Genomic DNA, 26701 nt, shown 5'->3' on the forward strand with positions numbered 1-26701 from the left:
AAAATAGTCTTTTAGGCAAACTTTTGTTTGACATTCAAACAACATGGCCAGCCTTTTGGAGTTGCACTCTCTGCAGTAGAGTTTGAATGCTTGGAAGTTCAGCTCAAGAAAGGACTTCAGTTTCTGGTACTGGATACATGTTTTTCTGGAGTGGTCACATTGAAAGGAAATGCCATGAAGCTGGCAAAGGTTATACAATCAAAACTAAGCTAGTCAATAAGCTTGTATGACTAACAAAAGGAGTGAATGACAGATTCATGACAATGTGATTGCCACTTGCAGAAACATGACATGCCACTAACATCAGTGTGTATGACAAACCCTGATAAAGTCAAAGGAAAATCCTATGAAGACCTAAAAATCCCCATCATCAGTGTAGCTTATAATTCTGTATGATTTTAATGCAAGATGAGGCACAGACTACCAGATATGTCAGGGAGTCCTTGGAAGGAATGGAGTCAGAAACAGCAATAGCAATGATCACTTACTGCTGAAAACTTGTGTATCTCATGACCTTCTCATCACCAAAACTTAATTCCATTTACCTAAATGCTATTACAGTAACAAGAATGCTAAAGAAACAAACCAAGAAGAGGAGAATGACTCCAAAATAGCTGTGATCAAAGCAAAACATACAAAAAATACACAGCTTGGACAAAAGTTCAGCTAGAATTACTGGAAGAGATTAAGCAAAAAATGTTGTTGCTTTTTTAAGTTAAAAAGATTTTATTAAATGAAATGATATGAAAGCTTTTATCTGCCTTGCCAGTCTGGAGCTTCCAATCTGTAAGGGGGGTTTAAAAGATGCCCCAGGTTTGTTAAGTCCCGTGTGGGCCAATCTGTAAGGGCTTGCCCCCTCCCCAACTGCTTCTCCCAGACTAACAAGAAACGAGATTAAAAAGCCTTCTTTCAATAAAAGCAAAAAACAGAGTTTATTGATATGGATAAACTTAAAAATAAGGACAAAGAAAAGCAAGAAATACAACCTGTGAACTTGATATACCGACTCAGCTGCTTTGCCTTTAACTTTCTCTCCTGCAGCCATGAACTTTTCTCCCTCTCCTTTCTCTACGGGTCTCCTCAGTTGTTTGCTACCCCCTTGGTGGCTCCCTCTGTGGATGTGGCTGGCTGACACCACCACCACCTGCGCTTCCTCTCTAGTAGTTGCTCCCTTCTTATCTACCATCCTGTCTCCTGTCTATGGTCGGTCCCTTTCCTCTGCTCTACTTCTTCCCTTCACTCTTCTTTCACTGTGTTTCTTCCCTCATCTCTCTCGGACGCCCTTCTTAAAAAACCCTTCTTTCCCAGAAAACCCAGGGCTGACCACCCATGCCCCCCAAGCTAATTTGCAGGCACCCCCAGGGCTGCGCCCAAGGCCGGCTGGGGCACAGAGCCCCTATGTGTACCCTCACTTGGTGGAGTAAGCCAATGCTCTGGGCCTCTGTGAATATCCCAGCTGGGCAGGGGAAGCCTGGGCATGCATGCCTGAGGCTTTCCGAGCATACTGGGACATGCCCAAGGTGGGGAGAGAAGGGGGGGGCCGAGGGAGCCTTGCAGGGCATCCCTAAGACTTTCTAATTTTAGCCAAAAATGGGGGTCTCCAAATCAATTCTTACAAATAGTACTAGAGGCAACAGCTGGGGGAAAATGGGAATGCTAAGGGCGAAAATGAGAATGCTTAAGGAGAAAGGAAAAGAAATGAAAGCTACGGAAAAAAAGAATTGGAAAGTAAATTAACAGGTTGGAACAGGACTTTATCTAATGATAGACTCCTTGAAAATTAGAATGGACAAAATAGAAGTTAATGAAACAGTAAGAAATGTTAAAATAAAGGGAAACACTGAAAAAACAGAAGAAAGTACAAGGCATTTCATATCTAAAACAACTGACCTGGAAAACAGATTAAGGACAGATAATTTTAAGAATCACTGGAATACTTGAAAGTCATGAGCAAAAAAAAAAAAAAAAAAAAAAGAGAGAGCCTAGACATCATATTTCAAGAAATCCTTTATTTTAAAACAAACTGCCCAGTTCTCTTAGATCTAAGTGCAAAGTAAAAATATAAAGAATTCATTGATCACCTCTTGAAAGAAACTGCAAAATGAAAACTCCCAAGAATATTATAACCAAAATTCAGAGTTTCTGGGTCAAAGAAAAAAAAATTATCCAAGAAGCCAGAAAAAAAGAATTGAAGTTCAAGGTAACAAAAGTTAATATCACACAAGATTTAGCAAGCATCACTATAATGGAGCAAAAAGCTTGAAATACAATATTCCCGAAGGCAAAAGTCACAGGCTTACAAACACGAATTACTTACCCAGAAAAACTGAATATAACCCTAAAGACGAAAAAATCTGACCTTCAATGAAACACAGGACTTCCCAGCATTCTAGATGAAAAGAGCAGAGCTGCATTGAAATTTTGAAACACAAACAAGAGAGGCAAGAAGAACATAAAAAGGGTAAATAGGAGCAAATAATCACAGTGGAATAAACAAAGATGAACTCTTTAAAGTCTGATATAGGGAGATGACACACTATCATCAGGGGGCAAAGAGGAAATCTAATGAAAAGTACTTTTAATGCTTTGAAAATCTTAAGAAAAGAAAGGAAAAGGAGAGGGAAAGAAATATACTAAGGGGAAGAGGAAAAAAAGGGAAAGGAAAATTATATTATATAATTTAGGTACAAAGATAGAAGACTATACAAAGAGGAAAACATGGGAGAAGCTGGTAACACTTGAACTTCATTTTCATTTGAACCAGTCAGAAGAGAAAATAAACACATACACTTGGGGGCTAAAATACATTTCACTAAATAAGAAAACAGGTAAGAAAAAGGAAGAATAAGAGAGAGGGTAAACTAAGAGAGAGATTCATCCAAAACAAAATGAATTCTAATTAAGGAGAGTGGATTGGCAAGAGGGGTTATAAAGGAAAAAAAGAATGAGAACATGCAGTATAGGTAGGGAAAGAGAAGAGGGAAGGGGGCAGAAGCAGATTGCATCAAGCTTAGAGTGCTGATGCTAATCACATTTCTTCTCTCTCACTACCCTTTTCTTCAATTTTTTAAAAGGGGACAAGTAGGGATGGGGTTTGGGATGGGGAGTGAGAGGACTTTAACACAATTCCAGAGGAATCATGATGAAACATGCTACCCAACTAAGCAATTCAAAGCAATGTTATTAAAAACAAAAGACTTGACTTTAGTGGGGTTTTTTTTACAAGTATCAATTCATCCTGGCCTTTTACTATTAGTATCAGGTCATGTCACTTTTTGTATCTGATCTATAGTTATAAATCCCCTTCTATAATCTGCATGTAGTCTTTGAAAATATGAACTCATAAGAAAACTTGCTATGAAGCTTCCTGGATACATCTTGAACCTAGGACTTTAGAGCCTATCCATAGGACCAATTTTTCATTCAAATTTTCAAATCAGCTTTTGTAAAGCCTAAGACTCATTTCTTATCATGCCAAAATCCCCTTTCTACACCATTATGGACTTCAAGCTGAGGTGGCCACTTTTCAAAGACTCACTTCAAAAGGAATAAAAACGGGGATCCTAGGCCAATGTTGAAATGCTTAGAATATCAATAAAATATCACTAATTCATAGTCTGAGAAGAATTTGTCATCTCTGATTATTTGAACCAGGGATAAGCAGAAGCTCACATCTGCACTATTTAGAAGGAGAAAGTTAATTAAGTTAATAACAAATATTTTAGGAATATTTTAAAGTATTGAAAAACTTTACAATCAATAGCAATAGTAAACAATTACTCTAACCACATAAGATGCTTATCTGCCAAGAAAAATTAATTCTTACAATTAAAAAAGGCATGATTACCATTGAAAGTACCTATCATTTCACTTTCAGTTAAACTGCTATTCAGACATGTTTAGATAGGAGGTACCAATATAGTCATTTGTATTTGAAGCTTAAAAATTTGTCTTTTACATTTCTCTTTATTTAAATCCTTAATTTAATTCCATGTTTTAGTTGTGTTTTTAATAACATCCTTTTATTTACACCTTTAAAGTGGCTCTCTTGTTAGTATACATACCATCCCTCCAAAAACACACAAACACACACACACACAACCCCAAACCTCTATTTTTGTTTTAAAAAGAAGACAGGAAATTTTAAAAAGACCTTATGATTTTCTCTATTACAATTTAAGTACTTTTGATCAAGTCATTTACTTTAACAGGTAAAAGAGGAAAAACCTTTCTTTTTATTACGATTTTATATTTCCTATGTCCTTTTGATCCAAATTGTGCTTATAAAATGTACAGAAAAGCAACTTTAAAGTTTACTAGACCTGTAACATGCTAACTTTTTTGGGGGCTTGGGGGGGAGCAGGGCAATGAGTGTTAAGTGACTTGCCCAGGGTCATGCAGCTAGTAAGTATAAAGTGTCTGAGGTCAGATTTCAACTCAGATTGTCCTGAATCCAAGGCTGGTGCTTTATCCACTGCCCCCAACAGGTTTAACTTTTAATTTCAATTTCAATAAGTTATTAGCAAAGAATTTTAATACAATGATAAATTTTAGGGTGCTCAAGTTAGATGGCTAACTTAACATCTTTTAAAAGTGAATAATTTAACCCTCCCTGGGTCTCGGGTTCCTTATCTGTAAAATGAATTGATGGAAGAGCAAGCATTATATGTAACAGGGAAAATGTAAAGATCTTTCCAATAAGATCAGGCCTTTCCAATAAGAATGCCTATTATAATTACTACTATTTAACAGTTTTAGGAATGAGACATTTTCATAGCAATAACACAAGAATGAGAAATTGAGGGAATAAACAAGCAAAGTAGGAAAACTGTCAAGTATGATGATTTACTTAGGAACCACTATAGCCAACAACAAAAACCTCATTGAAATGATTAATAAATACAGCAAAGTATCAGGACATAAAATAAATTTGCATAAATCATCATCATTCCTGTATAGTAATAACAAAGCCCCGCATGAATACCTAGAAAAAGAAATTCCATTCAAAATAACTAGTGAGTGCAATATTTAGGATTATATCTAAAATATACATGTAAGAAATATGCAAATCAAACTATAAACCACTCTGCAAAAATAGATCTAGAGAAATACTAATTATTCGTAGAAAAGTAGAGTCAATGTAATAAAAATGGCAATATTACTTAAATTATTTACTCACTGCTGTACCAATCAAACCATCAGCGGATAATTTTATAGAGCCAGAAAAAAATAACAATGAAATTCATTTAAAAAAACCAAGAGGGGGCAGCTAGGTGGCGCAGTGGATAAAGCACTGGCCCTAGATTCAGGAGTACCTGAGTTCAAATCCGGCCTCAGACACTTGATACTTACTAGCTGTGTGACCCTGGGCAAGTCACTTAACCCCCACTGCCCCGCAAAAAACAAAACAAGAGGTCAAAAATTCTAAGGGTAATAATGAAAAAAAAAGTATAAAGGAAGGGGGTCTTTAAATACTAGATTTCAAAATATGTTATATTAAAATGTGCTATTATTAAAAATTATCTGGTACTGGTTAAAAAAGAGAGGGGTTGATCAGTGGAACAGATTAGGCAAGCAAACACAATAGCATGGTATTAAAATGAAACTAAACAAAAGACATAAGTTACTGAATAAGGATTCGCTATTCCACAAAAAGTGCTGGAGAAAATGGAAAATAGTCAAGCAAAAATTGGGTACAGATCAACAGTACATGGCATTTTACAAGATAAACTCTAAATGGACTCATGACTTAGAAATACAAGGTGATATCATTAGCAAATTAGAGGAACAAGGAAGGAAATACCTGTCAGACCAATGGAGAAAGAGTTCATAACTAAACAAGTGATAAGGAAGATCAAAGAAAATAAAATGAATAATTTTATTATGTTAATGTGAAAAGATTTTTTTCATAAACAAATCCAATGAAATTGGAAAATCTTTGCAGTAAGTTTCTCTGAAGATATCCTAACATATAAATTGATTCAAATTATCAGACATAGAGCCATTCCCCAGTGATAAATGGTCAAATATATAGACAGGTAGTTTTCAAAGGAAAGAATCAAAGCTATCAAGAATCATGTCTTTAAAACCAACAAATTACTAATAATTAGAGAAATGTAAATTAAAACAACTTTGAGGTTGTACCTCATATCCTTCGTTTTGGCAAAGATGACAGAAGAGGAAAATTAGAAGAGATATAAGGGCTGTGGAAAAACAAGCACAATAATTGTTAATGAATTGGTCCAGCCACTCTGGAAAGCAATTCATTATTAAACTGTGACCAAAAAATTATTTGACCATGATCCTTTGGCTGGCCTTTATAGTGAAGAGATCAAAGTAAAAAAAAAAAAAAAAGGACTCCTATGTACAAAAATTTCATCCCGTCAATTTTTGTAGTGGCCAAAAAAATACAAACCAAGAAGGTATTCACCTACTGGGGAATAGATTTTAAAAAGGGGGGGAGGGGTATTACGAATGTAATGGGATATTATTGTGCCATAAAAAATGATTAAGTGAGCAGTTTCAGAATAAACAAGGAAGAACTCTATGACCTGAATCAGAGGAAAAATGATAGAACCAGGAACATAATTTTGATACTTAGAATAACATCACAGAAAAAAGCAACTTTGAAAATGTTTATATCATTTATGCAATACCAGGAGTCCAGAGAACTAAAGATGTATCAGGCTACTCACCTCATGCCAGAGAGGTGATGGACTAAAAATCTAGAATGAGACACATATATTTAGGCACAAGCAAATGTGTGAATTTTTTTTCTTTGCTAGACTAGAATTATTTACTGTGATGGTTTTGTATTTTTTACTCTTTTTTTTTCCCCTTATGATGGGAATTTGTTTTGCTGGATTATCTATGTTTATTATGAGGGTCCTGTCCTTTATTTTTTATTATTATTATTATTATTATTTTAGTGAGACAATTGGGGTTAAGTGACTTGCCCAGGGTCACACAGCTAGTAAGTGTTGTGTCTGAGGCCGGATTTGAACTCAGGTAACTCCTGACTACAGGGCCGGTGCTCTATCCACTGCGCCATCTAGCTGCCCCCTGTCCTTTATTTTTAAGAAGAGTTGTTATTCTACTGCGGACAATGGGAAAGAGATAACAAAAACTTATAAAAATATATAGTTTGTTGTTGTTGTTGTTTTTTTGGTGGGGCAATGAGGGTTAAGTGACTTTGCCAGGGTCACACAGCTAGTAAGTGTTAAGTGTCTGAGGCCGGATTTGAACTCAGGTAACTCCTGAATCCAGGGCCGGTGCTTTATCCACTGCGCCACCTAGCTGCCCCAAAAATATTTTTCAAAAAGAAAAAAATGAGGTAGTTGTGCTATCTGGCTGCTGAGGTTTCTTTCTCCTCTAAATCTATGAAAAACACACAAAGCATCACATTGGCAAGAAATTTGTTTTTCCTAAGAATCTGTTTTTTCCAGTATTTATAACAAAGTGTATACAGGAAAAAATAATCATTTATAGATACAATGTGAAATTTATGAATTATAGGATACTGGTTTCATTAATTTCTGTAAATGACAACTTTTGGTCATATGAACTATTAATTATCATTAAATAATATTATTAATATGCATATATATAGGTATAATGATAATTCATTCTTTTATTTGAAGTATTATCACAAAGCTCACAAAGGACTAAACTGAATCAATTCTGAAGGTTGTTCTCTCAAAAATTAATAAACTCCATCCATATAACACCGACCAAATTGTCTTCTCCTATAACTTTATACAAACATAAGTACAGATGCTTCTGATTCCAATTTAACCTAATTTGAGTGAGCAAAATATCAATTTTAAACAATCACATGCCTTCTGAACCTAAAACTGAATGTAAATATCAAGATATAGGGGCAGCTAGATGGCGCAGTGGATAGAGCACCGGCCCTGGATTCAGGAGTACCTGAGTTCAAATCCGGCCTCAGACACTTAACACTTACTAGCTGTGTGACCCTGGGCAAGTCACTTAACCCCAATTGCCCCTCAAAAAAACAAAAACAAAAAAACAAACAAAAAAATATCAAGATATAAGCATTATTTTAAAAATAAAAGGGAAATTCATTCATGCCACAGAATAATTCTTTTGTTCATCTGTCTTTTAGAAGATAAAATGGATAGTTTTTCTTTCTATTCTGTAAACTTAAAACAAAAAGTCTCAATCCAGAATTATGAGAGGGCATACAGCCTAGGCATAACTAGCTCATCCAGGACTGCATGAAGCAGGTAAGGCTTGACCCAAACAGTATTTTAGTCCATGAGCACAGATGATAATACCACAATCTTAGCTTGATTACTCCATCTATGACTGGGTGACAAGACACTATTAACCACAAGTCCAGGCTGGGCCTTCACATCCAAGACCACAATCTAAGTATAAGTGTTCCAGAACATGACTTCTAGAATGGAAAGAGCCAAGATCTGCATGGCTTTTGTAGACCTCTACTTTCACTCTGAGTCCTATTCTAAGGGAAAGGGGTGATAATAAATCCAGCAAATGCAGGATCAAGAAAAGCTTAAAAGAAACAAGGTGGGGATAATTCATCTGCCATTCCTAATGGAGAGATTTAAGCCTTGAGTGTGTAATTTAAGATTCTAAATGTGGATTCTAATGTGTTCCCCCAGTTTGGGGGAAACTGACTAAAAATCACTGATAAAACGAGTTTAGGTTTTTAAGGGTTTATTGGAAAATAGAAAGAAAAAGATTGAGAACAGAATTCTAACAGTCTGGCATTCCTATCTTTCCTCAAATCTCCTGTGAAGTCCTCTGCCGCCACCACCATCAAGTCCGGAAGCCAAAAGGGCCCGCGCTCTCTGCGCAGGCTCCCTTTCCTCCTTCCTGTCTCCTCCCAGACCATAGGAGGCTCCTCCAGTTGATTGGCTGGTAGACTTGATAGACAGCACCCATGAGCAAGCATCATTTCCTGACGCCAAGGAAAAGCCACAATGCCTCTGAGGCATTTTCCTCATGGTGGAGCTCTCCACAGCAACTCTCCAGTAGGTGGCGTCATTCCAATCATTACAGTCCCCCCTGTTGTTCCTCAAGAAACAAAATGTTTCCTTGACGGAACAGTAAAAAGAATATAATAACTATTGCTAACTAATAATATGTGAACAATAATATAGAAAAGGAAGAGAGAAAAGTTTTGTCCAGAGGGGCGATTTTTTTTTTTTTTGTCCTCATGAACCGACGCTTTGACATTAGTCTTGCAAAGGGAGGGCCTCTGCAGAGGGTACATGTTACAGATGATGTATATTATAACAGAAAGGAGATAGTAAAAACTAACAAAGCAAAACAGTTCATATAAAGTCTCTGAGTTCTCTTGTCTTCTTGAAGTGGTAAGATGTCATCAGGAGGAAACTGGACTCTGGTCTGGAAAGCTGGATTCTCTTCTTTAACTGTTTGAATTGCTGTATTTTTACTAAACCTTAGCATAGCATTGTCAATGATCAAATTAATAAATTCCATTACATTCCTTCCTTTATATGGTTAGACTTGTAATAGAGGGTTGAGGTAGTTATGCAATGTGTAACACTTTTTACCACCATGTGTCTGGATCAAAGCCAAATTTAGTACATGAGCAAACAGTAGAAAACTCTTAATGAAATAGATAAATGCTATGAGTCAAGAGAAGCTCATGATTAATTGCCAGAAGAAAGTAATTCCCCACACCAATTTTAAGCATAACTGGGCGGTGGAGTGGGAGAGGGAATGAACTGGCTACAAGGATTCTAAAAGTGAATATTAAAAGAAATGAAATAAAATATGAAGCAACAGACTAAAATGAAAATAGGGCTGCTAAAGAAATACATGGAAGAAAGGACTTCCGGGGCAGAGCCAAGATGGTGGAGGAAAGGCAGTGAGATCTCAAACTCATGACATGATTGCACCAAAAAACATCCAAATAATGCCATAGGACAATGCCTGGAGCAGCAAAACCCACAGAAGAATGTGCTGAGATCATCTTCTAACCAAGAACAGCTTGGAAGGTCAGAAGGAGGGAGCTGCTGTGCTGAAACAGGAGTGGAGCCCAACTCCACAGTCACCCTGACACAGGTCCAGTCCCAAGAAGACCTCACCAGAGAAGGAGGCCCCCAGAGTCTCTGAATCAGCTGAAGCACCAGTGTCGTCTAGAACTAAGATCACAGTCTGGTGAGAGGGCTGAGCCCGTGGCAGGGGGGGAGATTACAGGGGTCTATGCTGGTGCTGAGGCAGAACTTGGGTTTTTCACCCCTGCTGGGAACCAGGAGGTAGGCTTGAGTAGCAGTGACCCAGGTGGGGGAGGGGCACAGGCTCATCAAAGCTGACAATCACAACACACAAAGCTGGTTGGTTAGCAAGTTGGTCTGGGGTCATCTATGGACCAGGGAACAGACCAGGCGAATGAAGAACCTGATCCTCCTTAAATCATACCACCTGGGACCTTCTGAAGCTTGGGATAGTGCAGCCTGGAAACAGTACCCCACTTTAAGGTGCTAAAAGTCAAGTAAAAGAAAGGCAAGATGAGCAGGCAGAGAAAGATGAGAACCATAGAAAGTTTCTTTAGTGACAAGGAAGATTGACGTGCACCCTCAGAGGAAGATGTCAACGTCAGGGTCCCTATATCTAAAGCTTCCAAGAAAAATATGAATTGGTCTCAGGCTACAGAGGTGCTCAAAAAGAACTCTGAATATAAAGTTAGAGAGGTAGAGGAAAAAATGGAAAGAGAAATGAGGGTGATGTAGGAAAGACATGAGAAAAAAGTCAACAACTTGAAAAGTCAAATTGGCCAAATGGAAAAGGAGATACAAAAGCTCTCTGATGAAAATAATTGCCTAAGAATGAGGATTGAACAAATGGAAGCCAGTGACTTTATGAGAAACCAAGACACAATAAAGCAAAGCCAAATGAATTAAAAAAATAGAGGGCAATGTGAAATATCTTCTGGGAAAAACTGCTGACCTGGAAAATGGGTCCAGGAGAGATAATTTAAAAATTATTGGTCTACCCAAAAACCATGATCAAGGAAAGAGCTTAGACATTATCTTCCAAGATATTCTCAAGGAAAATTGTCCTGAAATTCTATAAGAAGGAGCTAAAATAGAAATTGAAAGAATCTACCAATCACATCCAGAAAGAGATCCCAAAAGGAAAACTCCTAGGAATATTATAGCCAAATTTCAGAGCTCTCAGGTCAAGGAGAAAATATTGCAAGCTGCCAGAAAGAAAGAATTCAAATACTGTGGAGCCCCAGCCAGGATAGCATGAGATCTAGCAGCTTCTACATTAAAGGACCGGAGGGCATGGAATATGATATTCCAGAGGGCAAAGGAATTGGGATTACAACCAAGAATCAGCTACCCAGCAAAATTGATCACATTCTTTCTGAGGAAAAAAATGAGATTTTATTGAAAAAGAGGACTTTCAGGTATTTGTGATGAAAAGACCTAAAGTGATTGGCAAATTTGACTTTCAAATACAAGACACTAGAGAACCATAAAAAAATTGGAGTTGGGGGACATACGTGGGGTCATGAAGTGGGTGACTGTCTTGTGTCCGAGGCCAGGTTTTGGTTGGGATCGCCCTGGGTCCAGGGTGGATGCTTTGTCCACTGGGTCACCTAGCTGCCCCATGATGACATCTTTAGGGTTAAATTGAGGGGTGAGGGGAATGCACTGGGGGAGGGGGAAAGGGCAGAGGTGAAATCCTACATGAAAGAAACAGGAAAAGGCTTATGGAGTGGGGGGAAGAGATAGGGGAGGAGCAGGGCAGTAAATGAATTTTACACTCATTAGAAAAGGCTCAAAGACCTTAAATTCATCAGAGTTGCCTCAAGGAGGGATTAACACAAACACACCCCAAACTGGGTGGAGTAATCTATTTAATCTGGGCAGTAAATGAGCCTAACACTCATCAGAACTGGCTCAAAAACCAAAATCTCATCAGAATTGGCTCAAGGAGGGAATAACATATACACTCAGTTGGGTGGTGTAATCTCTGTAACCCTGCAGAAAAATAGGAGGGGAAGGGGATAAAGAGAGAGGGGCAAAAGAAGGAAGGGCAGATTGGGGAAGGGGACAGACAGAAGCAAATCCCTTTTGAAGAGGGATAGGATGAAAAAAAGATGGATAATAAATATCCTGGGCAAGGGAATAGGATGGAAGGGAAAGTTAACAATAGTAATCATGAAAAAGAGAAAAGGGGGGGGGGAATTATACAAAAATATTTATAGCAACTCTTTGTGGTGGCTAACAATTGAGAATCAAGGGAATGTCCATAAATTGAGGAATGACAGAAGAAGCTGTGGTGGTATATGATTATAGTAGAATGGTCTTGTGCTATAGGAAATGACAAACAGGATGATCCCAGAAAAACCTGGAAAGACTCATAAACTGATGTATAGTGAAGTGAGCAGAACTAGGAGGACATTGTGCATAGTGACAGCAGTATTATTCAATGAGCAATTGTGAATGACTTAACTACTCTCAGCAAAATGATGATCTAAGATATTCCCAAGGGACTGATGATGAAGCATACTATCCACCCCCATAAAAAGAAGTGATAAAAAGAGCACTTGTGGATTGTACCTATGGTTGCCGTCTTGTGGAGGGGGGAGGAAAGGGAGGGAGAAAAATTTGGAACTCTAAATCCTATGAAAATGAATGTTGAAAACTACCCTTACATGTAACTAGAAAAAATAAAACAAATGTTTGTTGCAACAATGAAAAAGAAAAAAAGAAATACATGGAAGAGTAAAGAGTTTAGATCAGAGACTGAGGAAGAAGAATTTGGATGACAGTATAAGATTTAAAGAAGGGGATTATAGGGACCTCATTGAGAACAACCTCTATTTTCAAAGTAGTGTATATTTATCTAGATAAACATTATTTATTATATCAGAAGCAACAAGTATTCTCTAAAATGTCATCTATACTAACATGGCAGGATGAAGATAATACTAGTATCATGGCAAATAAGGTCTGAATCATGTTATAAGAATACCCATGGAGCAGCAAAACATTTTATACTGTGTATGTGTGTATATATATGCATACATACATTTACATATAATATACACATATACAAACACATACATATATTACACATTTAATATATTATGTAATAAAATGCTAGTTGACATGTTCTCCTAGACTTATAGAATAATATGCTTGCTAGACCCAGAGGTAATTTAAAAAATTTAAATATTATGGGGCAGCTAGGTGGTACAGTGGATAGAGCACCAGCCCTGGAGTCAGGAGGACCTGAGTTCAAATTTGAACTCAGACACTTGACACTTACTAGCTGTGTGACCCTGGGCAAGTCACTTAACCTCAATTGCATCACCAAAAAAAAATTAAATATTGATACTTTATGAAATTGGTGATCTGCTGGAAAAAAAAATGGAAACTAGAAAGTTAAAAATTCATCAATTTAGGGGCAGCTAGGTGGCACAGTGGATAGAGCACCGGCCCTGGATTCAGGAGTACCTGAGTTCAGATCCGGCCTCAGACACTTAACACTTACTAGCTGTGTGACCCTGGGCAAGTCACTTGGCCCCAATTGCCTCACTAAAAAAAAAAAAAAAAAAAAAAAAAATCCTCAATTTAAAGGAATGTTTGTTTTCAGTTGCAAAGTTGGCTTCCAGAGAGAACGTAATTAGAAATTTACTTTTTCTTTCCCTTTACTAAAATAGAATTGTGAATTCCAATGCAGATCACAAACCAGTCATGTGACTTCATGTGTAATAAATGTAGTAAGCACCAACATTCAACATCCGTAATCAATATTTAACTATGTTAAAAAACTAAGTAGTATAAATAGAAAATGTCATTTAATTGATCTTTTCTAGCCCAAAAGAAAAAATATATAGAAAGATGAATTATTTTGAAAGGGAATATTTTATTTGAAAAACAACAAAAGTTGTGTTAGTTTATTTCTCAAAAAAAAAGATAAATAAGTTTAAATTAATCTATGATAATCCAATGATGTCAACATGGTATAATACTGCAAATTAAAATATATATATATATATATAAGTGTTTTAGGGTTGTAGATTAAAAGGCATATGAATTCAGTACTAATTTTCCAATAGCTGATTAAAACAAAGTAAAAAAAAAAGTAGTCACTGTTGTTCAGGAGTTGCAGATAAAATATGTGAACATATTTGTTCTTGAAAGTGTACTTAGGCTCAATACATGTAAGATGCTTTTTGGTGAATGCTGCCATTATGGAAGCAGTATTCCTTTCTATATAACAAAGACCCATTTTTTTTCTTCAGGTATGATTTGTACTTTAGTAAAGGGTAAAAATCCTATATCTTCCAGTCAGAAGGTATATATAAACGTTTTATGAGCTGAGCTTTCAGAAGCAGGTAATGTACACAAATCAATAGTTAGTCTCAGTCTAAAAGTCCTTCAGCTATATCATTATATGCCAGAGATGTTGACATTCAGCATAATGTTTAAATTTCACTTTGCTATAACTTAATTTTAAAATCTAGACAGATTATTCAAAAATTTTAAACATGTATAAAAATTATAAACATGAAAGAAAAATGATAGAAGTAGAAAAATATTTATATTTGTAGATTTTTCTTAAGATTACAGTCCTATTAAAATTATATATTACAGAGCAACCATATAATTTAACTAAGAAAAATTGTTTTGCAGAAGTTGTAGCATAAATCAAATTAGTAAATAAAAATAGCTCTCAATTATATTACACTTAACAGATTAAACTGCATTTTTACAGAAGAGGAAACTGAGTACCCAAACACACCCAAAGTGAGCAGGACTGAGGTCCAAACCTAGTCTTCCTGTTTCCCAGCCAAAGTGATCATCATTCTATACCATACTTGCTTTTATAAATTTAGATAAATGAGTACATATGTATATGTGTGGGTGCACATGTGTATGGGTATGCCCACATGTGTGTACATGCATACATGTATATGTGTACACATATATTTATGTGTGGATAATAAAAATAATGCTTAATTATTTTGTGATCAGTATAAAAAAACTGTCCAAAATTAATTTTTTTTTGAAAAACCAAAGCTGCAAGACATAGTAACATATATCTGTAATCCCAGAAAGCTCAGATGGGTAGATCTCCCTGAGCTCATGAGTTCTGAGCTACAGGGAAGTCAATGTTGATTGGAAGACCATACAAAAGTCCAGTACCACTATGTGGTCCACAGGTGAGGCTCCTGGAGTAGAAAGTCACCAAGCTGCCTAACTAGAGCTCAACTGGTCCAGATCAGCAAAAGAGAGAAGGTTAAAACCCTTGAGCCAATCCATGTTGGGAATGAACTGGGAGTGATCACTAAAGTTCCAGCCTGTGAGTAAGGAAGGACTTGGCCCAGATTCCCAACCCTCTCAAAAAAACAAAAATGAAAGCAAAAACAAAGCTTTGTTAAATATGACTAAGAATGCTTACAGTATTCTTTTGCTTTATAAAATCAAATAATGATATAGGAAGCATCATGTAACCTCTCCCAACTTCAAGTTCTTCCTCTGTAAAATGGGAGATTTGGTTAGACAGACCACTTACCCCAACACTACTGGAATTATATATACAGGCACTTTTAACAAATCAATTTTGAAAAAACAAAAAACAAAACTTTAAAAAGTTGGGGATTCCAAGGAAATAATGGTACCAGAAAACACATTGGAAGTATTTGTTAGACTTATTTTTCCCTGCATAAAAAGTAGAAATTTTATGTAATCATCTGTACCCATTCCTCCCTCATCATGCACCTGTTTCTACTGTTGCTATAAATCATTATTTACTAGCTTCCAAAACAATCTACCAAGGACTTAATGCTAAATTCATAATGCTACAAAATCTTCAACATTGTTCCATGGGAATTTTTAATGACATTTTTAAAAGGATACACACAAACCAAACTAAAAGCTCGTATTTTAAAAAGAAAGAAAGAGGGGCAGCTAGATGGTGCAGTAGATAGAACACCAGCCCTGGAGTCAGGAGTACCTGAGTTCAAAACCGGCCTCAGACACTTAACACTTACTGGCTGTGTGACCCTGGGCAAGTCACTTAACCCAATTGCCTCACCCCCCCCCCAAAAAAAAAGAAAGAAAGAAAGAGTAGTTGAATAGCAAATATAATAAAATGAAAATATTCTTATCATTATTGTTGCTGTGAAGGCCATTTTACTATAAAAATACATTTTTAAAAATAAATGACAATACTTGATGTAATTCCATTAAGATACAAAGTATGTCAAGTATTGTTATATAGTATTGGAAAAAATGTTTTCCTAAAATTCAAACATTTTGTATCTTTATATTTTATATGAACATTCAACATTTTCTATCTATACCAACTAGAATATATGAATTCCTAAAAGTATTGGTGTGAAAGTTATCATTTATTTTTTCAAAACATAACTAAACTTAAGTATTGGGTGAACCTTAAGTTAGAAGAAATTTCTCTTGACCAAACCACATTGACATTACTTTGTAGAGCCAATCAATAGATATTAGCTTTAAAAAGAGATCCATAGAAAGAAGCTGTACCATATTTTTTAAATGACAAGGTGAGGATTTAAACTGTCCTGATCAAGACTCAATTTTTTTCTTTCTCCGGTTTTCCAGCTGTTCTTTTCCAGTTAAGACTATTCAATTCAAATAAATTTAATTAGATCCAATTGATCTTAGACTACATTTACACAACATTATCCATGTTTCTCTACTTTCATAAGGCAATCACTTAGTAAGGAAAGGCTTAAAGCTCAGATTCTGGTTATCCCACATAACCCTGTCAGAAGAAGACATCTGCATTTCAAATACTCACATTCTTTTTTTTTTTTTAAAGGTTTGGGGGGGGGTTCCTTTTAAATGGCAGTTTTGCCCTTAATATAGTATGAAAAAGTAAGTGCATTTAAAAATTAAATAACTTGACAAAAATAAAATTAAAATGTCAAATTACAAATGAAGAGACTAAAACAATAGAGTAGATTATCCTAAAAACCAATTCAGGTTAGGATTTCATAAACATATGACAAAAGAAATCGTTAAAACCACTGTGATAATACCACTACTTATATTTAAAAAAAATTAATAGATCCATTCTTCTGTGGCAAATGAGACAATGGGATAAATTTTCTCCAAAGGGGAGAAAATGGGCTATCATGGCCCATTTTCCCTTAAAGTTTCAGTGCAAAACAACACAGCAGGCCCCAAAATAAGATTATTATGTCTCATATCATTTCCTCACATTGTGGCCACTATATTTTTCATAATGTAATTTATATAGGCTTCCAGTCAATAGAAAGAAATATAGTTTTCTTTCAAACCCTCACAAAAATCTATACAAAGTTCAATCACATCATACACTCTAAAGGCAACTTAAACCATGTGTAAAGTACAGCATGTTAAGTGCTTTGACAATATGTTAAGGAAGTCCCTTTCAATTATTTAAATTCTCTGGATATTGAACATTCTTGACTCTAGTACCCATCATGTAAACTGGCATAAAAAGAACAAATCAATTAAAAAAAGCCAAATGACATATTTTTTTGATATAGGTTTATTTTCTTTAGGACTTAACATGATGTAAAATGAAATAGCTTTCCCAAAATAGATTCCTTCTTATATTCTTGGCTTTGTTATTACTAAAATAAAAATTGTGATGGTATAGGATAATATTACCAAGTAGCTCTAATAAAGTATATCTAATAAAGTATATCCCCCCAAACGGTTATGTGCAGATTTACTTGTATTTTGGTACTAATTTTTTTATCTTAAATCAAAATAAATTGCTCTACACTGACCCAAACATTTTTTTAATTAACCTGTTTTTGTGAAGTGAAATAAGATTATCATAAAACATTGGTCTATTAGGCTAAGGAGCAAGGAAGTATGGGAATTAAGACACAAAAATATTGATAGTATGATAGGTAAAGTCATATAAGTACTATAAAGAAAAATTTAAAAGATTAATTTTATTTAGTAGCCACTAAATACAAATTAAAGTAACAAATTTGTATTTGTATTTAGTGGCTACTAAATAAACAAATATAAATTGTTAAATAGTTTTCATTGTTTGAATTTCTGAAAGTTTCTATTTATTTGGAATTAAACTATTTTTTACCAAATTATTACAATATTTAAACATTTTAAAATTAATATAACAAGCAAAAATATACTACAACACAGAAACTGTCATCACTTTTATTTGCAAAATTTTTAAAAAAGTCTAAAAACATAACTGTCCAAAGTTAGGCAACTAGCTCTACATGGGCTACATGCAGCTTAAGTATTAAAGTTCTGTAATGAACGCTTTAGGCTTGCAATTGCCATGGGAAATCATTAGGTTCCTTCAACTCTATTCCCAATGGAAAAATTTAAATCCACTCAGGTGGTAAAGGAGGTTAGGAGGCGTTCAGCTGAAATAAGATAATAATGGATTATATAAGAACAGATGACTCAACAGGTTACATTTTGACATTACTGGTTATATTTGTATGTTTGTGTTATACACACACAGAGAGAGTTAATTACACAGTGTATTGCTAAGATCACAATTTTACTTTCATATATAATTTCAACTCTGTCAATTCATAAGATTATGAATCTTAAAAATGACAATAATCTCAATTTAGTTTGTAAACTATTTAAGGCTAGGGGCAGGTTTTTGCCTTTCTTTGTGCCCCCAGTGTCAGCACAATGCCTAGAATACAAATAAACTCTTGATAAATGCTTGTTGACTACCTTAAATTTTATTGTATACAAAATTATAGGTCACGTATTTCATTATAAATTACTTATTTCTACACAACTAATAATAGTTTGATAACACTATTTAATATCATATATATAAATTTTTTACCATTTCCATCAAAATATTTCTAAATCTTTCCAGACCAGATAGAATGTTTAAGATTTTTCTGGAAAATAGCATGATTAATGCTAGCCATTAGTCATTTCTCTTTGGTTTGCCAATAAAGCTGTTGTGCATAGAGTATATTGCTATTTGTGATGCAGATATTTTGCCTGATGGTTTCACGAAAAAACAAACAAAAACCACTTCTCCAGCTGTATCATACTACATCTGATATAGTTTTGTGCTAGTGTCCTTAAAGCATTTCTGCTACCTTCTTTACCTGTAATCTCATCAATTCAATTCAGCACACCACTGCTGTTTATACCTCTATCTCATAACTTCCACATATGCCCTGCCTAGAGCTAAATTAAGGCAAACTACTCCTTTGACAATAGAAAAAATCCTAAGCAATGTGTATACTATCTTGTTATTTAATATTAAGTAATAATGATGTATCCTTCAAGCTATAAGATATGACAATTGGGGCAGTCATAAAGAAAAATAAATAGTACCATCCAAAATCTTTCTCAGTTAGAACTGAAGTTGGATTACAAACTAGCATCCTCCTCCTCCTCCTTTTTCTTCTTGGCTATTCAAGACCTCAATCCCATAGGAGCGATATATCATCACCCAAAGTAAGTGAGGTGAAAGGCATGCATCAAGCTCATAATTTCTTTCTCAAGGACATATTATATATGTGTGTGTGCGCATTTCCAATATGGTACCTACACTACCACAAGGCAGCTAGATAATACAATGGATTATTGAGTGCTGGGCTTAGAGTCAGAAAGATGAGTCTTCCTGAGTTCAAATCTACCCTCAAACACTTACTAGCTGTGTGACCCTTGGCAAGTCACTTAATCCTATCTGCCTCAGCTTCTTCATTTGTAAAATAAATAGGAGAAGGAAATGGCAAACCACTCCAGTGTCTTTGCCAAGAAAACTCCAAATGCGGTCATGAAGACTTGGACATGACTAAAATAACTGAACAACAACTTACATCACTCTAGCTTCTTGTTGACTTCTCCAGCTAGCTTCATGGCACCAACATCATCTTTCATGTCACTATTTCAACAATATATACAACTCTCCCATTAGCCTTTAGAAAACTAAAACCTTAATGGCTATCAAACTAATTACAATTTCACAATCTGTGCTATGTTCTACTAAGCTCCAACCTATTCTATTACGTTTGTTTAAGAATGAGCGTTCTTCATTCTTCCTTACCCCAAGGAATCCCAAATTCATATAATTCCATTATTGTTTGAAGTTTTCCTATAATCTTTCAAGCCTTTATATACCTCACAGTTTTTAGGGAATTACCTAAGATGAATTCCATGAAACAACTAATACCTACAAAAGGAATAAGTAAGAAAAAGGTGACTGGGAAGACACTGGGAGGAATGGAAGAAGACAGTGGAGATACAAGGATAAAACACTGAGAAAACCCACTTACCCACAAATAGGACTAGATCATTTATTATTTTTCCTACTTAACATCAACCACTCTGAAAATGCAGCAGCACAATCCCCTTATAGTTCTTCTGCACTCATAAATATTGTCTTTTTCTGCCATGTATACTAGAAATATACTACTATGTTGATCTCGACAAAGGTACCTTAAGTTTTAGGTTTCTATGTCAAAGGGAGATAAATGTGTACATGTACACACACACACACACACACACACACACACACACATATACCATTTTAGAAATATAAGGTGCCTCACAGTTCATCTAGATAATTATGACACAGCACTTTACTTTTGTTTATAATAGCATTTTATTGAACTTGAACTGACTGTGTTTATCTTATCTAACTTGTTAGATTTCGAAAGAAATTGTGTGTTCCATCCTTACTATAAACTGCCAGTGCTAAATACCTAATCCCCTGATTGACTCATCTTGTATTTTCCCTTTTTATTTGTATATATCATCAGATAAGAAAATTAGATAAACTTTAACTTACAACATTATAATTCGTCCCATTTTGAACTACAACTAGGTGATTTTTTAAAAAAGAATTGTGAATATCTTGATAAAAATTGTATCATTGTCACAAGTACCTGCTGTGATGTCATCATCAACAAGATCATGTTCTTCTTCTTGGACTTTAGTTTCAGTCCCCAAGGCATCTGGGCTGGCAGTTGCAGTCTGAATGGATTCTGCTGTCACTCCAGCTAAAAGAAATGAAATAATAAAAGCTGAGTTTAATAAAACGGAAGAAAAATGATGGGGGGGGGGGGACTTCCAAATTATGTTAACTTGTTTCCTGCAATCAAATATCAGAGAAGAATATCCATTCAAAGATCTATAAGCTGGAAAAAAAAGCTGCATGCATGCATGCGTATACATATACATATAAGAAGACTAAACTATTTCTGCTAGAGTAGAGAGCATTATAAAAGAATGGGAAAGTAAAGCATTATGCCAATTTTGCAGATGAGGAAACTGAGGCTGAGACGTTTAAAGACTAGTTCAGCTTTACAGTTAATAAATGCCAAAGCAGGAAAGAAATATACTTCTAACTATGGTGCTAATTTCTTTCTTTGGCTAATATAAACAAACCCTAAGAAAAAGCAGAAGCAGAAACATTAGAAATACAGTAAGATACAAAGCACCACATACTTATTATTTAGCAATTAGTTGTTTTAAGGACAGTTTTCTACAAAGGGCCAAAACACGATTGCTATTTTAAGCAATCAAGGAGTATTTAAGCACCTACAATCCCCAAACTCTTTAACTGGACCCTTTGACAAGAAAGCAGGACCATGGGCTCATGGACTGCTCTGTAAATAAAGAAGTGGTTGTCTCTGTTCTCCCCATTTCCCATCAGCTATACTGCTTTTGGACTTCTGTGGAATTCTCCATCATGCCTCTTCACTGAGTACCTCCTCCCTTCAACTCCAGCTTATCAACTTGCTTTTGCTTGTAGTCTTCCCCCATTAGATAATAAGCTCCTTGAAGGCAAGGACTGTCTGTTTTTATTTGTATCAACGGTGCTTAGCTTCATAGGCTTATTAGTAAGTGCTTAATAATGACTTTTTGACTAACAGACCTACTATGTGCCTAGAACTGTGGATACAAAGGACAAAACTGAAAGTGCCCCAATTCTCAAGGACCTGACATTCTAATAGGGAGTACATGTACAAATAAGGAGCATAGCAAAAATATACCATCACCACCATTCCCTCCCCTACCCACCCCTCAAAAAAATCTGGGACATAATCTTCCACAAGTATAAACAGAGTCTAGGGGAAGGTGGGCACAAGGATATTTCTGGCCAAGATGGCTGCCTAAATGAAAACAGTACACTCAGCTACTCCAAATCTACTATAAGAAAAACCTGGAATAAACATCTGAGTCAAATAATAATAAAGAAATCAAATGAGAAAATATTCATTTTTTTACAATGGGTACAAGCAATTAACTTCTTACAAATTAAGAATTTTTTCCACAATTATTTTATTTCTTTGTTTCTCAAACCCAAAGAGTCACTTTCACATTAAAAAGATATTGGGGGGGGGGGCAGCTAGGTGGCTCAGTGGATAAAGCACCAGCCCTGGATTCAGGAGTTCCTGAGTTCAAATCCAGCCTCTGACACTTACTAGCTCTGTGACCCTGGGCAAGTCACTTAACCCCAACTGCCTCACTAAAAAAAAAAAAAAAAGGTATTGGGGCAGGGCAGCTAGGTAGCGCAGTGGATAGAGCACCAGCCCTGGAGTCAGGAGTTCCTGAGTTCAAATTCGGCCTTAGACACTTAACAGTTACTAGTTGTGTGACCCTGTGCAAGTCACTTAACCCCAACTGCCTCACTAAAAAAAAAAAAAAAAGATATTGGGGCAAGAGCATCTTGTTAGTTACATTAATTGGGTTGGAAATGATTGATTCAATTTCTTTCAACACTTCTAATCCAATGGGGTGAGATGAATACCCATGCTTTCAAACAAATTTCGGATTTGGAAAAGATTTTAGAGAACATGTTCCCTTTTCTTACTATGCCTCTGTCCTTCTCCCCCAAAAGTCATGAATTGGCAAAGGGAATGGAGGTAATAGGATATAACACTGTACTAGGTAATAAGCAATGGCCACATCTAGCTACATGATTTTCATAATTAATGGTAATTCACTAATATATAAGTTCAAAACTCAGATTCATAACTCAATTTAACTAGCATTAACAGCATTTGTTAAGCATTAACAATAATTTTATTAAAAATAAGTGGCACACTGATAAGACAACTCCCTCTTCTCTCCATCTCATCTCAGATCACTAAGCTATCTTCTGCTACTATCTCTTTCACCATTGTCTCAAGTAATGAAGTGGCCCTTCTCCTTGCCAAGGTAAAGGCCTTTACATATACAAGTGATGCCATTCCATCCCATATTCTACAGTGGAGTACCCCTTTATCATCCTTATACAGAAAGCCTTTCTCAATTTCCTTTCATTACAGTGTCTTCTCTCTGTTGATAGTTTCTAATTTATCACTTAGCTTGTGTGTACATAGTTGTTTGAGTATTGTTTTCCCCCATTAGACTATGAGCTGTTCCTTGACAACAAGGACTATCTTTTCTTCCAGAACTTAGCACCATGGCTGGCACATAGTAGGTGTTGAATAAATGTGCACGGACTGAAAAGTTTCGCAGAAAAATATCATCCACTGACATCATGAGGTAATGACTTGTGCACGAACTGAATTTAAGTTAGGCAAAGTTACAAAACCGTTAGGCTCACTCTCCTCCAGAGTAATTGAAGTCCAGTGGCAAGACAAAAGTCAAGATGACTGTAGATGGCCCAGGATTACATTGACCAAGGACATAATGTAGGCTTTTTCAAATTCTGACCAAGTCCCAAGTGCTCAACAGCACCTGCTTTAACCATCTTCATGGCCAGAGAAATAAAATGTTCTTATACACCACTTCTTCTGAGGGAAATCTTCACATGCTTGGGGTAGACATCCCCCTAACTCACCGATGGGTTTCAGGCCCATCAGTTACCCTCAACCTGGTTTAGTCCATCTGCTGAGATGGTTTTCCTGGGGTACATTCACTGTGCATGCCACAGCTTCTTGGAGCACAGGTGAGAGATAAATGCCAGATAAACAGTCCTGAAAAGGGCTCAGCAAGTCATCACATGAGAGGTGCTAGTCCTCCTTGAGCACTCCACATACCCCTAAAGAACTAGGGAATGCTAAAAGAATCAAGAAGTTGAAAATTTATTTCAGAATGTAGACATATAGTATTTCCTGAATCCTATGAGAATTAATGGGTTTTATGTATTCCTGGAAGCCAAGGTTACAAATCCAGTCTAATCCCAATTCTACAAATCTCACTATTGGATTAATCAGTTTACCATCCAGTTTCATTAGGATAATACCTATAAAGAAAAGGCATTTATTTTTCTGACTATTAAAAAAGCTAAAGTTGCCCCTTCACTCATTCAATAATATGACCAAGCCCTACCTCATTTACTTATCTTAAAATGAGATGGTTGTTAAGGAAGAATGGATAAAGGCAAAGCTTTAAATCACGTTATTTCAGTGATACTAAGTAGAATGATTCATTTTTTCCAAGCTAATGCTTAGAATTCCATTACTTAAGCTTTATTCCTTTAGTTAAAACTTTAATTCCTAGAAAAAATATATTTCTGACAAGGGTAATACTTTAAGATGTTATCAGTCACTTATACTTCACTGTAGAAATAAGTGCCAGATCCTTTCATAACAGAAAGTTTTTAATCATGAGGCAAGGTATTGAAAATGAAGGGGAAGCAAGAAAAAAATATTTATTAAGAACTTACTATGCACCAATCACTGTGCTATGGGCTTTACAAATATCTCTTTTGATAATTTGATAAATCAGAGGTACTTAAGAGTGATAGAGACAGAAGAAGTAAGACAGGGATAAACAGGCACAAAAGGAATAGAATGGAGAGCTAAAAAAAAAAGTTTCACTCAAATCAAAACTTTACCTAAGACTATCACTGATTCAGTTACTATAAATTAGTAGATTTAGTTTATTTTAACTTTTATTTCACTTAGCCATTAGATAGTCAATAAACATTCATCAGGTACCTACTGTATGCCAAGCACTGTGCTAAACACTGGGATTATAAAGAGAGGCAAAAGAAAGTCCCTGCCCTCAAGGAGCTAACAATCAAACAGTGGAGACAACATGCAAAACAAACAAACAAACAAAAACAGTACAAACAAGCTATATAGTAATTAAAAGAGAGAATGCAATAGACTCATGATGGGTTGGGAAAGGTTTCTTGTAAAAGATGAAATTTTGGTTCGAACTTGAAGAAAGCCAGAGAAGCAAAGAAGTAAAACAGAGAGCATTCCAAGCCCAGAATCACAAAAGTTTTTGGCTTAGAACTTGAAATACTCTTTCTAGTTGGCCCACCTACAGTTTAATTTCTGTTTGATTCTCAAAGGCTTTCATTTTATCTAATAATAGATTAGAATGTTAGAGATGGAAGGAATAAATCTATACCCCATCATTCACATAATTCTTGCAAAAATAACAGCAAAGAGGGAAGGGAAGAGAAGGGAGTGAATTTTTATATAGCCCCTACTCTGTGTCAGGTACTGTGTTAAGCGCTTTTACAAATATCTCATTTGATCTTCACAACAACCCTGGGAGTTGGAAGCTATTATACCCATTTTACAATTGAGGAAACTGAGGCAAACAGAAGTTAAGTGACTTGCTTATGATCACTCAGCTAGTATGTACCTGAAGTCACATTTGAAATCAGGATTTCATGACTCCACTTCCAGAGCCCTATATTCACTTTGCCACCAGCTGCAACAATAGTAATAGTAACAATAAAAGGAATGAACTGTGTGGCCAGTGATTATCACAGATGATTATTATAGCGACTGTTTCATAACCTCAACTATCCTCAACACCTCACTGTCCATCACATAACATATCAGATCACTTGCCAAATTGTGTCCTTTCTACCTCTCTAACATCTCTCATATCCATCCCCTTCTCTTCATTTACACTGTTATTGCCTTAATTTAGGTTTTCATTACCACTCATTTGGACTATTGCAATCGTTTTCTAATTAGTTTCACTTCCTCAACTCTCTCCCTACTCCTACCTACTCAATTACACAGCTGGTATAGTGATTTTTCTTAAGTATGAATCTGGCCCTGTCACTTCCCTACTCAAGGAAGGAAATGACAAAAGAAGACAGAAAAGGAGGGACAGAGGCAGGAAGAAAGGGCACTTACCATACACCAGGAATTAAGGATATACACACAAGCAAAAAGAAAGACAAAGCTGGGACAGCTAGGTGGTGCGGAGGATAAAGTACCAACCCTGGATTCAGGAGGACCTGAGCTCAAATCCGGCCTCAGACACTTGACACTTACTAGCTGTGTGACTCTGGGCAAGTCACTTAACCCTCATTGCCCCACCAAAAAAAAAAAAAAAAGGACAAAGCTTACATTCTAATGAGGAAAGAAAACATCCAAATGGGTTGGGGTTGGGGAGGTAGGAAGGTATTTGTCTGAGGAACATGGTTTTAAAGTCTGGAAGTCAGGATCAGAGCCAAAAGGATAATGAATGTTGGCTGGCTTAGGGCTCTCCCCAAAATGGAAGCCCCAGGAGAAACTCCCCACTGAGGAAGGGGGGCCTGGCAGAGTTGTATTCCAGGGTAAGAAGGCTCCAGAAATGGCTGGATTGTCCAGGGCAAAGAGCCCTGGCCCAACTCCTCGGGGAAGTTCCAGGATAAGACAGAAGCTGAGGAAATGGTTCTGAGGTTTGAAAGTTAGGAACAGAGGCCATTTCTAGACCCTGTGGTCCAGGCAAATTGACTTTTTCTCTGTTCCTCACCCATG

At 36.0% G+C, this 26701-nt stretch overlaps 1 protein-coding gene across 2 annotated transcripts in view; it reads right to left on the minus strand.

The window, feature by feature from the left end:
* Positions 1–26701, minus strand: part of WDR7 (WD repeat domain 7) — a 454202-nt gene that overhangs the window by 261676 nt on the left and 165825 nt on the right. For both annotated transcript variants that reach the window (XM_043964540.1, XM_043964532.1), the window contains one exon: positions 20918–21031. In XM_043964540.1, coding sequence (XP_043820475.1) covers positions 20918–21031 — 114 coding nt within the window. The remainder of the gene's footprint in view (positions 1–20917; positions 21032–26701) is intronic.

The sequence above is a fragment of the Dromiciops gliroides genome, chromosome 1 (assembly GCF_019393635.1).
Source record: "Dromiciops gliroides isolate mDroGli1 chromosome 1, mDroGli1.pri, whole genome shotgun sequence".
NCBI classification, from domain to species: domain Eukaryota; kingdom Metazoa; phylum Chordata; class Mammalia; order Microbiotheria; family Microbiotheriidae; genus Dromiciops; species Dromiciops gliroides.